Source organism: Chionomys nivalis, chromosome 1, assembly GCF_950005125.1.
Source record: "Chionomys nivalis chromosome 1, mChiNiv1.1, whole genome shotgun sequence".
Lineage (NCBI taxonomy): Eukaryota > Metazoa > Chordata > Mammalia > Rodentia > Cricetidae > Chionomys > Chionomys nivalis.
This window is the reverse complement of record NC_080086.1, coordinates 137299095-137325247: the sequence shown is the minus strand read 5'-3', so window position 1 is coordinate 137325247 and position 26153 is coordinate 137299095. Positions and strand designations below refer to the sequence as shown.

General features: G+C 38.1%; 1 protein-coding gene across 1 annotated transcript in view; it reads right to left on the bottom strand.

The window, feature by feature from the left end:
• Window positions 1-26153, bottom strand: part of Asxl2 (ASXL transcriptional regulator 2) — an 82033-nt gene that overhangs the window by 23953 nt on the left and 31927 nt on the right. The window contains exons 5-8 of the mRNA XM_057770508.1: window positions 21144-21291; window positions 8037-8152; window positions 2705-2831; window positions 1551-1694 (exon numbers count right to left, since the gene is read on the bottom strand). Of these exons, the coding sequence (XP_057626491.1) occupies window positions 1551-1694; window positions 2705-2831; window positions 8037-8152; window positions 21144-21291 (535 nt within the window). The remainder of the gene's footprint in view (window positions 1-1550; window positions 1695-2704; window positions 2832-8036; window positions 8153-21143; window positions 21292-26153) is intronic.

Sequence of the window (26153 nt, the reverse complement as noted above, 5' to 3'; positions counted from 1 at the left end):
GATCTGTGTCTAAGGATACAATTCTGAGCAGTGTACAAATATCCTGAGACAACTGTTCCGCACTTGGACCTGATCAGGAGCAGTGCTGCTCCATTTGTTCTGCGCAAAATAAAATACAAGTTCTAGTACATTAGATTGGCAAAAGCAAAACATAGTAAGATCAGAGACTATCACAAAGAATTAAAAATACCAGCCAATTAAATACTGTTTACAGAGAAATATACAAGCACAAGGGCACACAAATAAATAGGCATACCAGGCAAAATCTAACCAAACAAAACACTTATCAGTGATTGATAAAGTAAATAATAATGAGGAATTCATCAGGAAGATCTTATTTTACTTTTGTGGCTAGGATCTTGCTATATACATACACGGCAGGCCTAGTATATAATTCAGGCTGAACTCTAAGTGGCCAAAAGATCAACTTAAACAAGAAAACATTTAACACAAAATACCTTTAAATACCTAAAGGCCAGCGCAGAGTGGTTCATGTCTATAATCCCAACATCTAGAATGCCAAGGGAGGAGTATCACAAGCTCAAAGCTAGGCTAAGACACTTCTCTTACACACAAATCATGTGTTTGTGTGAGGTCAACTGCCACAACGGGACAAGTCCTCACAGAGAGCAGATTTTAGGATATTTTGTGCAATCATTAACCAAGCTCACACAAACCAAACATTTAAAAGGATGCACTGCTGCATGGTGGTGACACACATCTTTAATCCCAGAACTCAGGAGGCAGGCAGGTGGATCTCTGAGTTTGAGGCCAACCTGGTATTCAGAGCAGTTCCAGGACAGCCAAGGATACATAGAGAAACTTTGTCACAGAGAAACCCTGTCTCGAAACCCCCCCCCCCCCAAAAAAACAAAAACAAGCATTATTTTTAATTTAACAACATTTAAATTATGTGTATGCATGTGTTTGTGTGTGCATGAGTACAGGAGAAGCCAGAGGAGGGAATTAGGTCCCTGAGAGCTGGAGTACTTTGAAAGTAGTGAGATGAGTTGGGAGCCAAACTCTGAAAAAGCAGTACAGGCTCTCAACTCCTAAACCATCATTTCAATCACTTCGACCAGAGGGTTCATTATTTTAGATTAATAACCTTGACTCAATATATTCAGAATTCACTGAACAAGCAGGACTTCAATAGTGTTAAGCCTAGAAGAGAACTTCTCTGTGTATTTCAAATAATGCCAATAGTAACAATTACCACAGTAACAGCAGTTGCAAACTTATGAAGGGTTACTATTCTGAGCATTTATCTCTATTAACTTTCTCACAGGCAGATCTCTGTGAGGTTGAGGCCAGCCTGGTCTACAAGAGCTAGTTCCAGGACAGCTAGGACTACTACACAGAAAAACCCTGTCTCAAAACAACAACAATAACAACAAGAAAATAACACAGAGAAAAAAACAGAAATTATGCCTGACTTTTTAAAATAAAATTAAAAATTTACATTAAACTCAAGCAAGTAGTTGATGAATTTTAAGCATACTGTGAACACATCGCTGCACTGAAAACGTAGTCTTTGTAAACTAACTTACTTGTGTGGAGTCTGTCAGACCTTTGGAAAGACTTCTTCCCCAAGCCTAGAAGAGAACTGTCCACTTTCACTGAGGAAGAAAAGCTGGAGTTTGAGTTCTGGGGACTGCTTGACTGTCCATCAGATTGCTTTCCTTCCCATAGGGCTAGGAGAAAAAAATATTGAAGATGGGTAACACTGGGATTCATAAACAAAGTCCACCAAGGGGCTAGCAAGACAGCTGTACCAACCCTGACAGCCTGACTTATCACATGTAGAAGAAAAGTGACTCCTTCAAGTCAGTCCCAGACTTCCACATGCAGTTGCTCCCCAGATAACAATAAACTTAATAATAAATAAGATAAAATAAAAACATTCAGACCATTATTCCATGGTAATAAATGAAGAAATGTAGGCCTCTTGAATGCTTTACAAATAAAATCCATCACATCTTCTCTCACATTATTTATCTCTAGACACAAATGCTTTTCTAACAAAAACGAAAATATCTCCAAGACTCAGACCACTGACTTTTAGGGCAGTCGCTAGAATCAGCTTATGGTATTCAGGTGAATTATATAATGCAAAACAAAGTCTGTGGCAAAACAAAGTTAAAAACAAAAGCAACAATACCAAGTTTATGTAAACATAGTCAACAGAAATTAAAGTCTTTATTTTTAGAAAGCCTACATACTTAATTTTTAACTTTTATGTTTAAAATTTTTTTTTTGATTTTATGTGTATGAGTGTTTTGCTTGCATGTATGTTATTGCCCCACCAGAATGCTCAGTGTCCTCAGACACCAGAAGATGAAATCAGATCAGTACACATTCTTACTGACTGAGCCATTTCTCCAGCCCCATCTTCATATTTTAAATGAGAGTATTTAAAATGTAACAAGTTCACTTTGAGGCTGCATGGAAGGCTAAGTCAAAATAATTACTTGTTGCATACATTTGTCTAAGGACCAAGTTTCTCTGTATAGCCTTGGCTGTCCTTGCCTCTGCCTCCCATTGCTGGGATGGAAGGTTTGCACACCACCTTATCCTAGGATCTATATCAGTTTTGTGGCAGCAGAAAGATAATGCTAGGAAAAGAACAATTTAAAAATAGACAGTAAGTAAGGTGGGAGAAAGAAAATTCCACTGGGGAGGGAAGATTAGTCAAACTGCCTACTGGGTTTGGCAGGTAGAGAGTCACTGGCTGCTTTGACAGTCTTGAGAGAGAGGTGTTGATTGGAGATGGACATGCTTGACCTGCATTGCTGCTGCTGCTGCTTCTTCTGTTGTTGCTGCTTCAGGGCCTATAAAGAAAAACTGGCAGTAAGAAATAGGCAAACCGGTTTACAGTAAAAGTGAGTGACATCAGTTATGGCGAGAACTTAGTCTGACATCTATTCAATACAAACAAAACCCTAAATTTAACAAAACCGACACAAGGACTAAGTGACCTACAGAATTTGGGTACTTTGGGGGGAGGCCAAGATTATTCCATTATATGTAGCTGTAAGAAAAAAAAATCATTAATTTTTTTTCAGAACTTAAAAATCAGCAGTAAGGCAAGGAAATTACAATCTTCTAATTAGAGAATTACACACTTTCATAATTTCTCAAAACAGAATTCTAAGTCATGTACCAGTAAGCTTAATTTCCACTAATTGTATGAAAAAGGCAATTATTTGTATTATTTATGACTCACAGACCTTACATTTTAATAAGTATTTAAATTACCCTGAATAAGAGCAAAGAGACTTGCCTAAATGATAATGTCTTAGTTACTTACAACAATGAAATAAAGAGTGGAAAGGACACTGTAACGTAGGTTCTGATAACAACAGTTAGTTGCTTCTGGACATTGTAGGTCATTTTTCTTTTTTTAATAGAGGTAGCATGATATTATTTAGAATGACCATTAAAAAAAGAAAGGAGGCCTGTGAGATGGCTCAACGGGTAAAAGCACCAATCTCCAAACCCGGATATCAGAGCTGGATCCCTAGGACCCAGAGTAGAAGAAAAGTGGCTCCCAAAAGTTGTTCTCCAACCACCACGTGCTAAGGCACACTCACACAAAACGAAAAGAATTCACTAACAAAAATTCCCTCTTCCAAATCTTACAAATTGGATATAAACTGTGGAGACATGAACATGCACCCACATTCGTGTGCCCATAGACATGGAGACAAGTATACAGCCATACTCACGGGTATAGTGTAGAGACATAAACATGCACCCACATCTGTGCTTATGTACATAAAGTGTGGAGACATGAATGTGCATCAACATCCATGCAACAACAGATATGGAGACATATATACATACACGTGATCACCACACACACACACACACACACACACACACACACGGATAAAAAGGGCTGGAGAGATGGCTCAGCAGGTAAGGACACTTCTTGCTCTTGCAGAGAAGGCACGTTCAATTCCCAACGTCACTATGGCAGATCACAACCGTGTGTGTGGTCATTGGTCCTGGTCCTGCAAACAACTTGTAATAAAAGAACTTTTAAATACTTTAAATTTCACATAATTTAAAATGTTTATGGATTCTGAGCCAGGAATTACGGCATACACCCTAAATCATAGTTCTCGGGAGGCAGAGGCAGAGGCAGGAGAATCTCTGTGAGTTTCAGAGCAGTCAGCACGATATAATAACACTCAGTCTCAAAAAATTTCAAATTGTGAGTTCTAATCATTCATAAAAAACAACCTGTTTACTGACCAGGCTTCCAGATACTCTGGTAGTATGGTTCAAAGAAAATCTGGGGCCAACGGGTTAACCATTCAGCAATGGTCTTTCGTATTTATATATGTGTATTCGTGGAGAACAAAAGTCAACATCAATGTCTTTTCTAACAGAGTCCTTCAATTTTCAAGGCATGTTCTCTCACTAGCCCCAGAGATCACTGCACTGATCCATCTAGACTAAATGGCCTACAATTCACAGAATTACCAATTCTGCATCCCTAGTCAGGTGATTACAGGCAAAAAATGCCATGTATAACTTTTACATGGAGTACCTGACCTACTGTGCCAACTGTGCAGCCTCTATCAGGGGTCCTTCTTTTAAAAGATTTTATTTATTTTTATGTGCATGTGTGTTTTGCCTCCATGTCTGTATACTGTGTGCATGCAGTGCCCAACGGGGCCAGCAGAGGTCACTGGATTCCCTGGGACTGAAGTTATAGACAGTTATGGGATGATAACCAGTGAGCAAACAAACCAGGTCCTTTGGAAGATCTGCCAGAGCTCTTAACCCTTGAGCCATCTCTCCAGACCCTAAAACATTTTAAGAATGAATTACTTAATTTTATGCATGTATCTAAGTATGTGACATGTTTGTGCATGTCTCTGCAGAGGTGAAAATGAATCAGACCACTGGAATTGAAGCTAAACTTTAAGTAACCTGATGCAGGTTCTGAAAACCAAACCCAGGTCTTCGATTAGAGGAGAAAACATTCTTAATCAATGAGCCATTATCTCCAAACCCTTTATTTTATTTTTATTTTTTTTGTTTTGTTTTTTGTTTTTCGAGACAGGGTTTCTCTGTGGTTTTTGGAGCCTGTCCTGGAACTAGCTCTTGTAGACCAGGCTGGTCTCGAACTCACAGAGATCCGCCTGCCTCTGCCTCCTGAGTGCTGGGATTAAAGGCGTGCGCCACCACCGCCCGGCTTTTCAAACCCTTTATTTTTATATTAGTTCTAGGTAAGGGATGTGTTTGTGCCCTGACTACACCACCTGTTAGGATCAGCGGAGGACTATGAATCCCTGAGCTAAAAAAGGATAAGCAATCGTCAGCCCATTATAGGCACTGGGAACTGAAATTGTGTCTTCTGTTAGAGTAGCATCCTTTTGGTGATTTCTTCATCTCTTAACTGCATAGAACAACCTTTTACAGCATAAGCTTCTAATCCTCTACAACTGTCCATCTTATAAACAAAAATGTTTATACAACCACCTAACTGATTTATCTTAGACAGATGTGAACAAATATGTGCAGTATCTACACATAACAGATAATATATAAGTTAGGCCTGGTTTTTACTATTACAAACTTTTATACAAATATTTTTCTGTGTATCTTTCTTTAACATGAGTTAAAATGTTTAATTGAATGTTCTCAGAGCATGTACATTTAAAATTTAATAGATAGTGTAAAATTTTTTTCACTAAGGTTATAGTGGCTGGGGATATAGCTCAGTGGCAGAGTACTTGCCTACCATTCACGAGGTCCTTCATTCAATCATTCATACTTAATGATTAAATGGTTTTTACTATAGTATATCAATATATAAGCAATAATTTTCACCATACTTGTCATTTTCTGATTATAATAAAATTTCTTACTCATACCAAGTCATGAGAATAAAAAATGGTGTTATTCAAAGTTTTCCTAGTTACTTGTCAGTTTGTATTTATTGATCACTCGCTGCTTCTTGGAGGGAGCTGCTAGGCAGTACCTTGCTCTATAACCCAGGGTGCTTTGAAATTAGGATCTTCCTGCCTGAGCTTCCTGAGTACTAGGAGTATGTGGCTATGCTGCCAAACAAAGCATTTCAGAAAAAAAAGAGAGAGAGAACAAAGGTGGATGGAGAACATATTGAGCCAATCCAACCAATACAGCGAGGTGTTATCTCAAAACAAAAGCAATCCAAAGTCAGTTCTCTGAAAATTTCAAAAAAAAAAAAAAACCTAACTGGCAATATTGGGAAGAAATAAATGAACAAGGATAAACAAAAACAAAGGATAACTTTACAGAGTACATGCAATAATCAAGTAAAAAGAAAATTTTACTCCTTTTTATAACACAGACATTAATTAATTAATTATAGAGTTGGGGGTGGGAGGGCACAGAAATTGAGGTCAGGAACCACTCCAGGGAGGTAGCTTTCTTTTCCACCATGTGGGTTCTAGGAATGTGAACTCAGATTTTCAAGTTTAGGAGTAAGTGCCTTTACCCACTGAGCAACCCCACTAGCCCAGAAATGGTCTATTTTCTAACAAAAATCTCCAAAATTGATTCAAAAATAGAAAAACCAAGTCTATTTTATTAGACAACAAAGCACAGTATAATGCAAGGAATATAATTCTTCAATATTTTTCCAACCTAGGGAGGAAAGATGTCTACAACTTTCTCCCCAAATCTAGAATAAAATCTACAACTACACAGTTTATGTTAATGATGGGTGAAATTTCCTCATTTCAAAATGCACTAGAAAACCAAAGATAGATAGATAGATAGATAGATAGATAGATAGATAGATAGATAGATAGATAGATAGATAGATAGATAGGTGCCTGTTGCTACTTTATAGCCCATATTGATTTCAAATGCTTCTCTCCCTACCTTGGCCTCCAATGTGATAGGCAATATGATAGGATTACAGATGTGTGCTACAAAATATTTGTTTCTTGGTTTAATCAAGACAGAGTTTTGCTGGGTAGTAGCCCTGGCTGTCCTGGAACTCACTTTGTAGTCCAGGCTGTCCTCGAACTCATAGACATCTGCCTGCTTTTGCCTCAAAAGTAGGGCTGGGACTAAAGGTGTGTTACATCACGCCTGATTTTGAAACATATATATATTTCATATTCCATACTTCCAATTACTATAATATTAAGAAAGCTAACAATGATTCTATATATTAGCTTAATAGTAAAAAATCTACCGAATCATTATAAGATCCAACCAACCTGAGGATTGGGAATGTGGCTCAGTGTGAGAACATTTACTTACTGTGTAATGCTACAAGTTTCATCCCCAGTCCCCTGTAACAATGACCAGACTACACATAAGAAAAGCCCTGAAAATAAATTTACTTACTTACTTACTTACTTACTTACTTATTTATTTATTTATTTGGGTTTTTCGAGACAGGGTTTCTCTGTGGTTTTGGAGCCTGTCCTGGAACTAGCTCTTGTAGACCAGGCTGGTCTCGAACTCACAGAGATCCACCTGCCTCTGCCTCCCGAGTGCTGGGATTAAAGGCGTGCGCCACCACCGCCCGGCTAAAGCCCTGAAAATTTAAACACCTATTCATGATTCAGGACATGCACTTTAACTAGGAAAAAAATCTGAGTCTTCAAAAACATCTTTAAAAGGATTTACCAAAACCCTACACACAATGGGTGATAAACATAGAGCATAAAAATTACTAGCAGCAAATCAGCAGATTGTTGACATTTACCGTGTAAAGAAATGAATCTAAATGTTTTTAATAAGTTTTGAGAAAAATTAACAGAAGAGTTGATGCAGTGTTTTATTGAAACAAGATCTTGATACATCATTGTTCATTATACAACGGAACTAAAGGTATGAACCACCACGTGGCTCATTTTACCAAGACAGGATCTCTCTGTGAAGCTGTCATTCTGTAGACTGGGCTAACCTCTGCCTCTTGAATGTTGAGATTACAAAGCACAAAACACCACCGCCTGGCTTTCATAACTATTCTTAACTGGAGAGATTATTTTTTTGATAAAGACAGACTTGACAATTACCTGCTTTAATGCCTTCTTGCTGTGCTTCTGTGATGGAGAAATGACTTTACTTGCTGGAATGGTGGGTGATGGGCAGCCCGACTGGGGAGAGGATGGCTGTGACAGTCTAGATGATACTAGAGGAAAATTGACAAGGAAAAATTGTGTTATCAAGAGTTTATATCAAGCACCACTCCTTCCCCAGATCATATGTTGCTACCTGTTAAGAACTGTGATCAAACACTTTAGGGAAGGTTCTTCTCTTTGGAGTTGTCCTGCAAACAGTCTCCCTTTTCACTTTATTTCCTCAGAAAGTTCTAGTGTAGGATGATAGGATGGGGAAGGGGTGAGTATTAGTATATATTACTTCTCATTGTAATATATTAGAAGTGATTAAAGAAGCAGGAAGTCATGTATAAATCATGTTATCAATTTAGAACTAGAAAAAGGTCCTAAGGATCTCTGTAGTACCTACAGTCCTAAAAAGTAAACTTGAAGGTAAATAATGAAAACAGATGTAGTGGAAAGTTGTGACAAAGTTTATATTGAAGACAATACTGCCATTTCCACTTCAAAATTCTTCCACTGTTTAATGCTGTTGGTCCTTACCTCATGTCACAAGTTTTAGGCTTATCTGTACAAAGGGATTTTCAAGATTTCTCTACTGGAAACAACCACTTACTTTCTATGTCGTCATTATCTGTTTTGTATACACTACGTATACAAAATGAGTACATTTTAATGTTTATATGCATGCAATGCCTGGTATCCAGAGTACAGAAGAGGGTGTGGAATCCCCTGGAATGAGGTTACAGAGAGTTGTGAGGTGCCATGGGGGTGCTAGATATCAAACCTGGGCCCTGTGGAAGAGCAGCCAGTACTCTAGAGTGAACCATCTCTCCAGCCCCATTTATTTAAAAAAAAAAAAAGAAAAGAAAAAAAGAAAAAGGGTACGTGTGTGTGTGAGTGCACACACGCATACATCTGAAGGCAGTGCCCATGGAAGTCAAAAGAGAGTATCAGATCCACTAGTGATGGCAGCACTATGAGCTGCCCAGTGTGGATGCTGGGTACCAAACTCATGTCTTCTACAAGTCCAATGAATACATTTTGTTAGTTAAGAAGAAAGATAAAAATTATTGGTTCAGACAAACTCATGTGAGAGCAAGGAAATGCTATTTGAGCCAGGAACAACCTAGAGATGACTCTTGAAGAATACACGTGGCCTAATGTCTTCTTTTAAAATACTTGACATGAAAGCATTTAGAGCAAAATAGTATTATATGGTTAAAACCATGAAGTATGTATTTTTCCGATACAAAAATAAGAAATACACATACTAAAACATACAATGCCCAGAGTACAACATACTACATTACTCTCAAATGTCCTACTATTAATACAATTTAACTTTGGTTTTGTATCCTCATCTTCATAAATGTCATGTTTATGTATATGGAAGGAAATTGATATACAATCATTTTGATGTTAAAATAAAACAGAAAAAAAAACCCAAGCACTTATAATCTACTACAAAAAAAATTAAGCTAAATAGTAAGAGATGGCTCAGAAGTAAACAATTGAGCAACAGAAAGAAAATATATCCTCAATGTGGTATTAGATGTTGACAAATTATAAAATAAGAAGTAAAAGAAATTATGTTCATTAGCCTGTTGAAAGTGTACAATTCATATTTGCAAAGCTATGAAACCATTACCACCATCAATTTTCATCACCCTGCCCCAAAGAGCACATTGTTAGCTGTCCGCTGCTCTGCACTCCCACTTTGCACCCAATCCTAGCAAACTACTCACCTTCTACTTGTCTCTACGGATCTATCTAAATTCTGTTTGATATGATGGAATAATACGCTTTTGTGTGTGGACTTTTTTTCCCAAATACTGAGATCTTTTGAAGGTTCATTTATATTCTGATAAGAATACTTCATTTCATGATTGAATAATTAACCATTACATGCATATATCACATTCTGTTTATATTCACAAAATAGCGAATTTCTCACTTTTACTCAATAACAATATTGTGAATAACATTCTGTCTGTGTATATAATGGCAAGTGGGATTGCCCCTTCCTTTCTTTATTTTTTGAGAAATAGACTTACACTATAGCCTAGATTTCACTTTGTAGTTTAACTCCTAGAAATTTTCCTGAGATTATAGGTGTGTACCAATCAGCTTGGTTCGGCTTCTTAAACATTCTTTCCTGCTCTCCCTCCTTTTGAATAACTCCATGTTTTACTTATTTGTTTTTTTGTGGGTTTTTTTCTTATTCTTTTTCTTTATTGGGTTTGCATGTTTGCTCTGACTTTTGCTTTTTTGTCTTCTGTGGTTTTCTGGGGGTGGGGGCGAATATGAAGCTGGGTGAGTAGGGAGGGTACGATGATCTGGGAAGAGTTGGGGGGTTGGAAAGAAAATGATCAAAACGCATGGTATGACAAAGATTATCAAATAAAAACCCTTGAATTTAGGAAACCCGAATTTGAGTTTGTAAGTCACCTTATCTGTGGCTCTCCAATTTTTTGGATTCAATCCAGGAAAGAACTACAGGGTTTTATGGTAATTCTGTGCTTAATTGTTTTTAGGAACTGCCAATCTGTTTTACAAAATGATTACAATTCCAGTAAGAATGCAAGACAGTTCCATTTTCTCTATATAACTGTGAGCATGTGTTGTTATGTCTTTTTTATTTGGTCACTGATATTATAGAGAACATATGAAAATACAAGGTTAAACTATTAACAGTCAACTGTTTTTTCTAAAGCCTTGCAAGAATTTTATAATATATATTTTCAGGCCAGGTGGTGGTGGCGCACGCCTTTAATCCCAGCACTCGGGAGGCAGAGGCAGGAGGATCTCTGCGAGTTCGAGGCCAGCCTGGTCTAGAAGAGCTAGTTCCAGGACAGGAACCAAAAGTTACGGAGAAACCCTGTCTCGAAAATAAAAAAATCATAATATACATTTTCTCACTGGTTATAAACAGCAAACATCCAGAACAGCCCTACTAAAGAATCTAAGAATTATACTTCATTGTCTTAAAAAAATAAAGCTATCATGTTACCCGGAAGGCTCTTCCGTAAAGCAAATGCCTTCTCTAACAAAAAAATAAAGCACAAACCTATCACTAAGCCACCTCAAATACATGGTGAAAATTATAGACCCCATCAATAGGGGCTGAAATTATGCTAAGTTCTAGTCTCAACATCTATGATACTTATAACATTCTTCTTTTCAATGCTAATGTCTCAGAACTTCAAAGAGTAAACATAATTTGTTGAGAAACCTCTCTTAATATTCTCTTCTATAATTGAGCAAGCAAGTTTTTACATGTTTAACAAGATTTTGATCAACTCTTCTATCTTCTAACCAAGTATAAGTTCTATTGTCTAGTCAAAACTCCTAAAATTCTCTTTCAAAAGATAACTAAATCTAAATAACTAGATTTGTATCATTTCATTTTTCTGTGTATATAATACAAAGATACATACTGGCTGCTGTGTATTTTGTCATTACCTATATTTACATACCAAAATAAAACTGATCTAGCTTGAGAAAAGATACAAACCAAGTATGGACCAAGGTCAAGAATTAAATCTTATTTTCAGAATAATGAATAAGCACCTGGATTAGGCTGACAATGGTGACCAAAAAAACCATGTGCTCGCGTCCTAATTCTCAGAGCCCGTTAACGTTGCTTTATTGGTGAAAGGGTTAATTTTGTGATTAGATTATCAAAATTGTGCAAGTCAGTCTTAACAAAATATTTTTTATTTTTCAAAACAGGGTTTCAATTTATAGCCCTAGCTGTCCTTGAACTCAGAGAGATCCACCTGCCTCTGCCTCCTAAGCATTGATGTCGAAGTGCGTGCCACCATATGCCACACAACAAACTAAGTTTTGTTTGTCTTTGGAGACAGGGATTCTCTGTAGCCTTGGAGCCTTTCCTGGCTCCACCACCACCGGTCTAAGTTTTTAAAGCATTAGAATAAACTTAGAGATATTTGAAACATATATTTGAAATGTATAAATAAAAACCAAGTCTGACGTGATGGCACATGCCTTTAATTCTATCACTTGGGAGACAGAAGCTTTCCTTTACTTCTGGTTGTCCTTAAAGCTTCAGTACTAATAGTGCAGTTGTCTTTAAAACAGGCTGTGCCCAAACCTTCACCTCAGCCACTAACAACAAAAAAATCTCCCAGAAATCTTTCAACCTAAAACTTTTGTCAAAGTTTTGTTTCCAGGATGCATTTGAAACAAGAACCCAATCTTCCCATTCAGTAACTTAGCACATACAAAGATGATAGAGGGCTGGTGGATTTACAGTATTTTCTAGCTCCAGTTACCAAATTCCAGACTAAAAGAAAACAGGGGTCCCTTACAATAAAAGGGAGTTTTTCACTAACTCATTTTTTTCCCTTAACAATAGCAAGAGCAAAACCAAATCTCACAACTTTGCCTTATAACAAGATAAGAACTATATCCATGCAGCATCTTAAATCCCAGCCCTTGAGAGGCAGTGGCAGTAGGATCAATCAGTCAGTTCAAGGACAGCCTGGTCTATCTAAGTTCCAGCACAACCAGAGCTATACAAAGAGACCCTATCTCCAAGGGAGGGAGAAGGCACGATCAAAACCCAACTATCCATGAAGTTATTTCCTATTACAGTATTTACAATACATTTTGAGGAAAAGAAAGATTTCCCTCAGCTATGACCACAAAACAGTAAGAGATATAGTTGATCTTACTAATAGATTTTCTGACATTATTTCACCTTACCTTGAGTTGACATTCCATTAAGCTCTTCTCTGATCATGTTTCCTGTCTGAAAGCTAAGAACCAAAGCTACAAACTAGTAATTTCCTCTACTTTACATATAAATCAATAAAACAAATTCAATATTGGACTGAGTTTCTAAGTTCTAATCTGTTTCGACTTGGCTGAAAGGTATACTTATATCAAGAGTTCTATCAATTTTCGACTAAAACTTTACATCAGTTTTGCTGTCAGACCTCTATATTTTTGCACATAAAAAGGAAGTGGGTTTTGATACTATCTCAATGTTCTTCCTGTCTTATAATGCATTTGAAATAGTGATGTCAAACTGAGAGCTAAAGCCCTAAATAAAAAAATGGACAGCCACAATTAGTTTGCTTTACTGATAAGTAGAACTGTCTTTTCAATATTTTTGTTTGTTAAAAACTTTTCAGAACCAGGTAGTGGTTATGCATACCTTTAATTCCAGCACTTGGGAGGCAGAGGCAGCTGGATCTCTGAGAGTTCATGGTCAGCTTGGTCTACAGAGCTAGTTCCAGGACAGGCTCCAGAGAAACCCTGTCTCGAAAAAGCAAAAAAAAAAAAAAAAAAAATCTAAAAAATCTTTTCAGAATGTGCCTCACTGCATGATGCTGGCTGGCCTGGACTCACAGTGTAGACCAGGCTGACCTTGAACTTGCTGCAATCCTTCTGCTTCTGCCTGCCAAATACTAGGAGCTTGGATGTGTGCCAACTCACTCAGCTAAGAGCTGCCTTGCTCTGCCTTGCTTTTGCAGTCTTAAGGAGTGGTTGCTCTCTTTCTACCATATAGGTTCCAGGGTTCAAATTCAGGTCATGAAGTTTAGCCACAAGTGTTCCTGCTTAGCCAATTCTCCAGTTCCTTTATTATTCTTATTTTTCCTCAAGACAGAGTCATGTGTATGCTTGGAACTGCCTTGTTGTAGCTATTCCTAATAGGCTACAGGCTACCACATTTATTTCTACAAGAGTAGAAAAGTTTATAGATACAAAATAAATACCTAACATTTTAAAGAATATTATACTATGAATGATCCAAAAATAATAAATTTAGATAAAGCCGGGCGGTAGTGGTACACGCCTTTAATCCCAGCACTCAGGAGGCAGAGGCAGGCGGATCTCTGTGAGTTCGAGACCAGCCTGGGTCTACAAGAGCTAGTTCCAGGACAGGCTTCAAAACCCCAGAGAAACTCTGTCTCGAAAAAACCAAAAAAAAAAAAAAAAAAAAAAAAAAAAAAAAAAATTAGATAATAAGGAAAACCACTGTCATGTATTACTGGTAGTTCATCACTTATCCATTTCTTGAAATTTGAGTTACATGCACACCTCCAACCTCACTTTCCAAACCATTTTTGTGTTTCACAGATTATCTATAACTAGGTAATAACTTCAGAGAAAATATCATAGTATAATTCAAGGAGAAACAACTGTACTCATTTCTAGAAGAGAAATGAATCAAACACAGATTGAAAACAATGCTGAATTTGTTACTACCTAGTGTTGACATCTATTTTTACATAGAGCGTAGTAGGGTAAGGTTTATATTATGCAATTTACCTAAGGAGTTAGGTATTTTAGGACAATATAAGTTTGTGATTATTATTTAAGATAGTTCTATATATCACATTGAATTTACCTCAAATTTTTGACATGGCCATTAATAGACAAAAGCACCAGCAATTAAGCAGGAGTAACTCAAAGGGCTGCTGCATCATGTGTAGCTGTTTGTAAAATTTATTTTAAAAAACAACAAAAAAACCCACACCTTTATTTTACATGAATGGGTGTTTTGCCTCCATGCACACGTACACACTGTGTGGTGCCTGAGTCAAGAAAAGGGTACCCCTAACTAAACTTACAGGTGGTTTTGAGCTGCCTTGTGAATGCTGGAAAAGGACCCCAGATCCTCTGCAAGCACAACAAGGAAGTGTTCTTACGTGCTGAGCCATCACCACAGCCCCTGCATGCGTGACTCTTAAAAGGTAGGAACGAGCCATGTATGTGGATCTCTATTTAGCAAGTTCTAGGGCAGGCAGAGCTACACAGTGAGACCTTGTCTCAAAAAAACAAAAAGCAAAAAAAATAAAGCCAGATGTGGTAAAATGCTTGTTACCCCAGCATGTGGGAGATATAGGCAAGAAAGCTGGAAGTTCACAGCAAGTTCTGACTAAATAGTCAGTTCTAGCCTAGCCTGGGCTATGAGAACTGTGAGCATTCCAACCCCAAATAAGAATGATTCAATACATTTAAGACAATGAATTTTGTTCACAGTTCAGACTGGCTACCTTTAATGTTGTTCTTGTTTATGATGCTACCTAGGAAATATGAACCTTGCTAGTTATTTCCTTTGCCTGGTGTCTTAGTTTTGTTCTACAGTTTTCAAACTTACACGGAAAAGTTTGAACTGGAGAGAAATGGAGGAAAAGACAAGTACCTTTCACTTGTAGCTTTATCCTTCTCAAATTAGGCGCTTAAAAAAATCTGCAGAATAGCTGGGTGGTGGTGGCCCAACCTTTAGTCCCAGAACTCAGGAGGCAGGGACGGATGATCTCTGGGAGTTTGAGGTCAGTCAGGTCTACAGAGCAAATTCCAAGACAGCCAGGGCTACTCAGTGAAACCCTGTCTTGTGGGGGGAGGAGGGAAGAAACTGCAGAATAAAAGACTCTGGGCCACAGGTGCTGTTTATCACTATCAGGAATTATTCTGATATTATTCATCAAGAATTTGCAACAGAAGGCCCAATTTTGTCTTGTTTTCATCTCATTTCATTTGTGTCTGACAACTTAAGTTTGGGTGCCTCTCCAATGAACTTGTAACTTAAAGCTAAGATGATCTGATTATTTCCTTGAACTGTCTATGTAGTAGCTATACCAGAGAATATAAATGAGTTGATGAATTATTTCCATGTTCACCAAGAGTAGCGCAATTATTATATTGGGGGTGAGAAGGGCAGAAAAAAAGAGAACATTTTTTCTGATCTCTCAAGGCAGTTAAAATGAACAAGTCTATGATTACAGGACACATAATTTTAAAGTCTAAGGCAGTTTACCTATCACTCAAATTTATAAGATATTCAAATGGAAGAAAACTCAATGTCTACCCAAGGAAAATCAATATCCCATAAGATACTCAGAAGTTAGTTCAGAATTTCTACTGCCACATACTAACACTAAATACTGGGGGGGGGGGGAGGATATATTTCCTCTTCGAAAAGAATCTAACAAAGCTACAAATTAACAGGAATAGATGATAAAGGGCGGCAATGGAGTCATTATTCTTTACATCCTTACATGTTTTAGGTTAGATATGAAAGATAACAAACGGTATGAGAACAAAGCCAGGCGGGCCACATCTGGTGTTTGCTAGTAATCACGAACATTCTTTTCCTAGTAAGGAAAGAGCTGAGAGCAGTAAGTGCTCCAAGGTTAGAAGGCAGAACAGAGAAGAGTAGTAAGGAAGTCACTGTAAGCATCATCTATAATGGTCACAGCCGAGACTAAACCACAGTAAAATTTAGAATGCTGCCCAACTTGTACTTTTATTTTCCTTCTGAGGTAAGTTCTCATTATGTAGCTCTGACTGGCCTTGACTTCATAACTGTCTGCACTATCTCCCAAATGCTGGGACTAAAGAGGTGCAACACCATACCCTGCTAACTGGATATCCACATTACAAGAAGCAGATTTGGCATAACAATTACCTCGGAATGAGGTTGATGAGATGGCTCAGCAAGTAAAGGCAATTGCAGCATGACAATTTGAGTTCAATCCTCAAAACCCACACAAAAGTAGAACTAAAGGCATAGACTCCACACAGTCAGTATCTCTCCACACATACAACATGCACATACTCACTCTAAACATTTAAAAATTAAAACTAATCGCAGAGTTAAAATATAAAACTTCCACTCGGGCCGGGCGGTGGTGGCGCACGCCTTTAATCCCAGCACTCGGGAGGCAGAGGCAGGCGGATCTCTGTGAGTTCGAGGCCAGCCTGGTCTACAAGAGCTAGTTCCAGAACAGGCTCCAAAGCCACAGAGAAACCCTGTCTTGAAAATCCAAAAAAAAACAAAAAAAAAAACAAAAAAAAAAACACTTCCACTCGGGAGACAGAGGCAGGCGGATCTCTGTGAGTTCGAGGCCAGCCTGGTCCCTATCTCGAAAAATCCAAAAAAAAAAAAAAAAAAAAAAAAAAAAAAAACCCACAACGTCTAGGCCGGGCGGTGGTGGCGCACGCCTTTAATCCCAGCACTCGGGAGGCAGAGGCAGGCAGATCTCTGTGAGTTCGAGACCAGCCTGGTCTACAAGAGCTAGTTCCAGGACAGGCTCCAAAACCACAGAGAAACCCTGTCTCAAAAAACCAAAAAAAAAAGAAGAAAATATAGGTGAAGCTGGATTTGGTCATCACTTTTCGATACAATAACAAAGGCTCAAGTTCACAAAACAAAGGACTAATAAACTGGCCTACATTCAAATTAAAAACTTCTGCTTTGTAAAAAGAAACTGCTAGAGTCAGGTCTGGAGAGTTGGCTCAATTGGTACAAGAGCTTGAAAAAAACCAGACAATGTGAGTTCCAATCTCTGAAATTCATAAAAAAGTCAGATCTGGAAGCACTTATCTATAATCCCAATGTTACTAAGAAAATAGAGGTCATGGCAGAGGAACTGACCAGAAGTTTCAGGGTAGTGGCAGAAATAAAAGACATTCTCCCTCAAAAGCTGTCCTCTGACCTCCACTTTGTAGCATACATGAACATGTACTCATATTCACAAACCACCCACTCCCACCCCCACATATTTGGAGAGGGCAAAACTGCCAAGAGGGGAGAAACTACAGTTTCTGAGAAAATATATATAAAATCTTATCAAATAAAATATAATCCAGGGCTAGAGAGCTGACTGAGCAGTAAAGAGCATTGGCTGCTCTTGTAGAGGACCCAGATTCAATTCACAGCACCTGCAATGGTGGCTCATAATCATCCATAATCCCAGTCTCGGGGGTATCCAATGCCCTCTTCTGGCATAAGTGGGCACCAAGTATATACATGACAGAGAGAGACACACTCAGACAAAACTTACATACCCATAAAATAAAAAAAATAAATTTTTTTTTTTAAAAAAAAGAGACTGCAATTCAAAATGAACACACACACACAAAAAAAAAACCCTCCAGGCGGCCAACTATAAATAAAAAAAAAACTTAACAAAAATGGGCCAAGAACGAGGGCACACTTGCACACTTCTCACCAAATAACATATTCAAATGGAAAATAAGCATGCAGAAAGAGAAATGTAGAAAGCATGCAATCAGGAAAATACAAATTACAACAACAGTGACATACTGATATGCACCTATCAGAACGGCCAACACTTAGATGACTGATAAATAACACAAACTGATGATAAGGATATAAAGCAACAGCAGCTGCCATTCACTGCAGCAGAGTGCCAACTTGTTACTAAATTTAACATACTCTCACCATAATCAAGCAGTCACACTCTTGTAAATTTACACAGACAACATATACCCACAGAAAACGACAAAGTTCGTATTTTCACTCATAATTGCTAGAACATGAAGTAACAAATGAATCTTTTAGTTGGTGATGGCTATATGCAAATTATTTGCAACGCTCTATTTCGTTTTACAAGGAAATGTACCATATGCCATAAAAATACACAGAGAAATCTCTACACACATTACTAAATGGAAGATGACAACCTGGAGTCAGTGAGGTGCTTTGGTTGGAAAACATCCATCCACCAAGCTTGACCGCTTGATTTGATCCCTAAGACTGACATGGGTAGACATGGACATCCTGCAAGATGTCCTCTGATCTGTATAGAAATGTCATGACGCCAGTGCAGGTGTGAATGCACACATTCAAAAAAAAAATTTATTGTTTTCTTTGAGACAAGGTTTCTCTATTTAACCAATCTAGCTGTCCTGGAATTTGTTCTGTAGACCATGCTGGCCTCGAACTCAGAGAACCACCTGCCTCTGTCTCCCAAGGGCAAGGTTTAATGTTGTGAGCCACCATGCCCGGCCCCAAAAAGAATTTTTTTTTTTTTGATTTATTTATTATGTATACAACATTCTGCCTCCATGTATGCACACATGCCAGAAGAGGGCGCCAGATCTCATTACAGATGGTTGTGAGCCACCATGTGGTTGCTGGGAATTGAACTCACGACCTCTGGAAGAGCAGTCAGTGCTCTTAACCACTGAGCCATTTCTCCAGCCCCCCAAAAAGAATTTTTATGCAATTTTTTAAAACAATGTCCATTGATGCCAGGCAGTGGTGGTGCACACCTTTAATTTCAGCACTCAAGAGGCAGACACAAGTGGATCTCTGTGACTTTGGGTCAGTCAGTCCTACAGGGCTAATTCCAGGACAGCCAAGGCTGTTGCACAGAGAAAACCCTTTCTCAAAAATCAAAAAAATTAAAAATAAGTAAATAAAAACAATGCCCATTTGAAAAGATTCCAACTTTATGACAGTCTCGAAAAGGCAAAATTATGAAGACAGAAAAGATGAGAAGTTAGCCAGAAGACACTGTAAACGGAGTATGAGCCTACTTAGTGGTACTGGGGAATATTATTTTAAGGTGTGTTACTTTTGTTTATGCTGCATTTGCTTAACTCTGTGAAGCTGTGATTCTTCGCCTGTCTAAAACACCTGATGGTCTAATTAAAGAGCTGAATGGCCAAGAGCAAGGTAGACAGGGCTGTTAGGCAGAGAGTAAAAAGAGGAGCAAAAAGAAAACAAAGAGAGGAAGATGATATGGCCCAGCCACCCAAAAGTGTGTGTGTGTGTGTGTGTGTGAGAGAGAGAGAGAGAGAGAGAGAGAGAGAGAGGGAGGGAGGGAGGGAGGGAGGGAGAGGGAGAGGGAGAGGGAGAGGGAGAGGGAGAGAGAGAGAGAGAGAGAGAGAGAGAGAGAGAGAGAGAGAGGAGAGAGCACATAGGCAAAAAGTAGTCAAAATAATTTAAGAAAAGCGGGCAAGAAATAAGCCAAGCTAAGGCCAGGCATTTCTAATTAACAATAAGCTTCCGTGTTTGATTTATTTGGGAGCTGGATGGTAGGCCCCCAAAAAGCCAAAAGAAGAAATCATCACACAACTTAGGGCAGTGAAAATATACTGTATGAAATACATGTGCATAAATGTCTTTGTAAATAATGTATCTGTCCCAACCTGTCCCAAAAAGCCAAGAACAAAAGGTATATAATCAAGAAAGCACAAAACAAACCCTAATGTGAGCAAGTCTGTATGTACATAGGTCAAGAGTGGGAAGCAAATGGAAACACCATACTTTACAATCAATTGGAACCTAAAAGTGTTCTCCGAAAGGACATTTTATGCCTGACCAGCTTCTACATTCTGAGGATTCATACTATGGTCCTCGTGCTTATTATATTTCCTTATTACAGCTCCCAACATACCCCTCTTTCTACTTCATTGTTTTTGGTTTTGCTTTTGGTAACCCAAAATCCAATGATCGTCTCATATTCATTCTCTCTCTCTCTCTCTCCCTCTCCCTCTCTCTCTCTCTCCCTCTCACACACACACACTTTTTTTTTTTTTTTTTGGTTTTTCGAGACAGGGTTTCTCTGTGGTTTTGGAGCCTGTCCTGGAACTAGCTCTTGTAAACCAGGCTGGTCTCGAACTCACAGAGATCCACCTGCCTCTGCCTCCCGAGTGCTGGGATTAAAGGCGTGCGCCACCACCGCCCGGCACACACACACTTTTTGAGACCGGGTCCCTCACTGAACCTGAAGCTTGTGCTGGCTAGACTGGATGGTCCCTTTACTGGTGCTATAAATTTGTAGGTGCTAGGGATCCAAACTCAGATCTCTATGCTTATACAGCATATATTAGTCACAGAACAATCTCCCAGCCCCTAAAAGATGAGATATCTATTTAGAGATATTTTTATATCAATATAGATTTTTATTTTTTAATTTTGGTTTTCAATACAGGGCTTTTCTCTGTAATAGTCCTAGATGTCCTGGAATTCACTTTGTAGACCAGATTGGCCTCAAACTCACAGAGATGCACCTGCCTCTGCCTCCCTTGTGCTGGGATTAAAGGTGTGCGCCACCATACCCAGGTAAGAAAGTATATTTCTGAAAATTCCTCAATCACACAGTCCAAGTGGTCCATGAGGGGTGGCTATTGCACTGTGTCCGACAGATTAAAAACAAACACATCCACCCCTGCAGGAAACTACTGCAGAGCACTAGGTTAAAAGGGAAAGAAGCAGCTGATGGTCTGAGAATAGCAATAAAGCACTGCCCTGCAGCAGTCAGAGATTACCTTTCCTCTTCCACCTGCTCTTTCTCCCCTCTTTGTTGCTGCCACCATCACTGCTGCTGCTGTTCTCAGAGCTCTGAGAATCTGACTGACCATCACTGCTTTCTTCTGAACCTTCTGACAGTTCTTTCACTCCATCTGGCACATCCTTCTGAAAATGTAGGCATCCTGTTAGGATTGTTACCATTTTAGCAAATCGAAACTAAATTTCTAATATATAAAGCATTAACTTAATTAACTGATAAATTCTTATTATAAAATAGTAAAACCACCAATATTTGATGATACCCTGATTTTTTGGGTCAAATAAATCAATTTTCCATCTACATTCAGAAGATAAAAATCATACACAACATTCGTATGCAGGCACAACATATGTTTTAATAACACCAAAAACGGTAGATATAAATCCAGGTAAAAGATGTAATGTTCAGGTTTAAAAAGCTAATAAGAATTTTGTTAAGACATATTTGGGTTTGTGTGTGTGGGTACCCCGTGTATTCTGAATTCAATTACAGAATTAAAGTCAGGAGAACAAGATTATCACATTATTTTCACCTAACTGGGTCCTCAATATTGATTAAAGAGTTAACAGCAAGAAAAGGAGTTTTTGTTTGGGTTTTTGTTTTTTTTGAGTCAGGGTTTCTCTGTGTATTAGTCCTGGCTGTCCTGGAACTCCCCTTGTAGACCAGGCTGGCCCCAAAATCACAGAGATCCGCCTGCCTCTGCCTCCTAAAGTGCTGGGATGAGAGGTGTGCACCACCACCGCCCGGCATGGTTTTTTGTTTTGGTTTTAAAGAATCACATCACTTTCTTTCGTTTCTGTTTTGAATAATGAGAATGTTAACTATGATCATTAAATATAAGAAAAACAGGGTAGTAGAATAGGAGGAACTAGGGAAGTAGAACTCTCTGGCTTTGTCTTCTCCCAATTACACAGCCTTAGTCTAAAGTAATCTCTCATAGCTTAATTTCAGTTTCTAAGGTACCTACCTTAAATGGCCACATAGAAATTAAACAAACTAATTAATATTAAATGTTTACAATAGTGCTTTATAAGAACTCAATGTTATTTACTATGCATTTACATAGTACAAAAAGCATACACAAATAAACGAGTTAGTGAATGTTATTTCTCTTATGGATTTTCTTTCCACCAGTACTTTCGTTGTCCCACATAATTATTTTCATACTCAATTAAAAAATGAACTGACACACAAAAAAATTGCCCTACATCTAACTGGCACCACATGACATATACCTAAAACCATTGAGTCAGACTGAGTAAGAACAGTTGTTTTCCACTTAAATTTCTCTCTAATCCATCTCTTATGTTATACACTTTCTTAAAATACAGACCCCATATTTTTATATTCCTTCTTTCAAAATGCAGGACAGCTTTTATAGAGTTAGTTGCCAGCCAGACATCTTGACCTGTAGATTCAACAAGTATCTGAAATACAAATATAATTATCTTCTTTTTGCAAAAATCTTGTGATCCCTTTGGGATCAATGGCTCATGCCCCAAATCTTAGAATCTTCTCTCACCCACTGCTTTACCCATACCAAATGTAAAGTGTTCTATGCCTCAAATCTCTCTTGGGTCTACCTATTTTACTACTCTGAGTTCCTATTCCAAACTGTAATCTCCTTTTCATGAAAATCTTAAAAACACAGACTTGTTGGTTCTCCCTGAAGACCACGGCCATCTACTTGGTCAACACCTCACCCAAAGAGTCAGTCAAAGTGAGACTTTATTAACTAATGTTTATCAATTATCTTAACTCCAGTGACTATCACTTAATCCAATTTTCTCTACTTTTGAATGCATTCAGAATCTTATCTGTCCCTTCATTTGAGCTATTTGTCCTTGAAAGGCCTTCACTCCTTAAGTCTAGCTTAAATCTTCCAAGTAAATAATATAAACTTTCTAGACCTCTTTATTCAAAACTAATCTTTTTTTGCTTCATTATAATGGTAGAGCTTCACAGTATATTTTGTAAATATGAAATATTTTAATAAAAGGTAAGCGATTAAAGAGATCAAGAACTATAAATTATTCATCATAGTCTCAGTCATAGACTTGTCAATACATATAAGACATACATTATTTGAATTCTTAATTTTTTTATTTAATGATTTTATTTATTTTATGTGAGAGTTTTTGCATGCATGCATATGTACACCATGTGTGTGCAGTGCCTGTGGAGGCCAGAAGAGGGAATCAGGCTGGAAACTGAATCCTGTTCCTCCGTAATTATCAGCAAGAACTTTTTGTTGTTGTTTTTTGAGACAGGATTTCTCTGTAGCTTTGGAGCCTGTCCTGGAACTAGCTCTGTAGACCAGGCTGGCCTCAAACGCACAGAGATTTGCCCGTCTCTGCCTCCCGAGTGCTGGGATTAAAGGCGTGCACCATCAGTACCAAGCCAGCAAGTACTCTTAACTGCTGTCTACAATTAAGTCTGAGCTTTTGATAGTGCCAAAACCTTTGTACTTCCTGATCAATAGCAGGATTAGGAAACCTGACTGTTCTGTTTGACTCTAGTTCTGGAAACAGGGTACCTAAGTGAGTTAGCGTCTCCTAAGTGATGACTCTTTGTCAGCTACTGAATAGCCTGCCTCAGAGTGGGGGCTGACTACTAGGAGAGACAATAATGTGATTAGAAAATTGGGACTTTTAGCCCAACTTCTCAAGGATGAAGGTTGAGTTGATGGTCAATTATAGAATCATGCATGCTCATATCATATATCTTCCATAAAAACTCTGAAGACCAGGGCTTTGGATGAGCTTGTACATGGCTAAAATCAACTTTGTACTTGGAGGCTGCTGGTGTGTCAAGACAGATTCCATACTCAATGACCACACCTCACCTTAGGAATGCCTTTTATCTACATTACAATAAATGAAAAAATTAAAAAAAATTTCCCACTCTGGCATATTTTATAAGCAGTCCTAGAAAGTTAATCAAATCCAAGAAAAAGGAAATAGGAATATCAATTACAGCTGGTCACTCAGAGCTTAGGTCACAACCAAAGACTTGTAACTAATAGCTGAAGTGAAGGGCAACCTTTGGTACTGGGCTCTTTGCCTGATACAACAGCCAGACAATATAAAAACCGAGTTAAATTAAAAGCTGATTTCAGTTGGAGAACTGCTTGATAAGTAAAAGAAACCCCCAAACACTGGTATTGGAAGAACTGTACAAAGTGGTATGTAATAATAGAAAATACATTTTCAGGTTTTCTTCCCCTAGTATGCCTTTAATAAATGCAATTAAATCATGGAGTATCAAAAAAAGGGAAAGCTTCATTTATAACTAAAGTCCCATAACACCCACAAGCTAAACACTATAGACAGTAAGAGGAAGTTGAGATTTAAAAGCAGAATGGGTTGTGCTATATTGCAGATTGGCCTTTAGCTCACTTTAATAGCTCACTGAGGGTGAGCAACAAATGGATCATTACTTTTGCCTTGGCCTCCTGAATACTATGACTAATAACCATACGCCACCACATCCAGCTGCCAGATGTATGTTTTTGTTTTGAGGAAGGATCTCACTATGCATTCATAGGCTTACCTGGCTAGAACTCAGATACACTATAACTGCCTTCTGAGTACTGGGATTAAAAGCATGCAAGGCCACGACACCCGGAAGACATTCATTTGCTGTGTTTTTTTACCTTAGTGTGTAACTATGAGCACCTGTGTGCCATAGCGCACACATGAAAGCTGGAGGACAACTTGTGTTTCTCTTTCCATTTCTATGTGCTCAGAGGAGCAAAAGCAGTTTGTCAGTGCCTTTACATGCGGAAACCACCTCAGCACCCTAGGTGAGATGTTCTTAATGTTAGTGAATTCCATACTACCTCTGAGCATCGTGATGACCTCAGAAATAAGAGGTAGTGGGACAGAAGTAATTTCCTATGGATGTGTAATTTGGGGTATAATAGCCTGTCAAACATTCATTCTTGTTTGCTGATAAACTTCCTTTGAGAAACAAACCCTCTCCATAATCATCAGGCTGTCACAAGCTTAACCACAACCTTACACCAAGGGTCATAATGATTCTATACATTCGTCAACAGCCATAATTCATGTCTGGTGTCACATGGGTTGGGCTAAACCAAGTGAGTCAAATTTGAGTAAGGTGCCTCTTGCTTTAGTCATTGCACTCTTATCTCTCTAGACTTACAGTTTGTAGAATGGAGATGCAGAATGAATTCATATACGATGAGAAGAGACTGAATGAGAATAAAGCTAAAAGAAAGAACAGAGACCAAGACCAGATGACATCTTTTGATCAGCTGGATCCAGCCTGGATTTCCCATGAATGTTTAGCTGCATGAGTTAATAAATTCTACAGCCTACTTACTAAAGCTCATTTAGGTTGGTTTTCCTACTCATAAGTGAAAGGATATTGATAAGAAGAGGTCATCATTTCAGTGTACAAAATTAGTTACTAGTCAGCTAGTTATGAAAGAAGAAATGTAGGCCTTAAGTCTGATCAAAGTTTCTATTCTTGTTCTGATACAGTATGTCCAATATTGATCAAGAAATTATCTCTTGAACTTTAGTTTTCTCCATTATGAAAAGGAATAATAAATAACCATAAGCTTTGATGGGGAAGTCTATGAGTAAAGAATCTATCTATGGCTCTATGTAGTATGTTTCAAAATAATTACAAACTTATAATTTAAATATTTTGAAGTTGTTTAAAACAAGAAAGGGGGACTAAATAAAGGGCTCAGCAGTTAAGAGCACTGATTGCTGCTCTTCCAGAGGACCCAGTATCCACAAAGTATCTTAACAACCACCTGTACTCAAGTTTCAGAGAATCTAACACTGCCTTCTGGCATCCATAAGTACTGCATGTATGTGGTACACAGACATACATGCAGGCAAGAAGCCAATACACATAAAATGTATCTTAAAAGAATTATTTTAAATCAAAATATATACAAAGGGTGCCTTCTAGATACTCATGAGACCTTGAGTTCAATTCCCAGAGCATC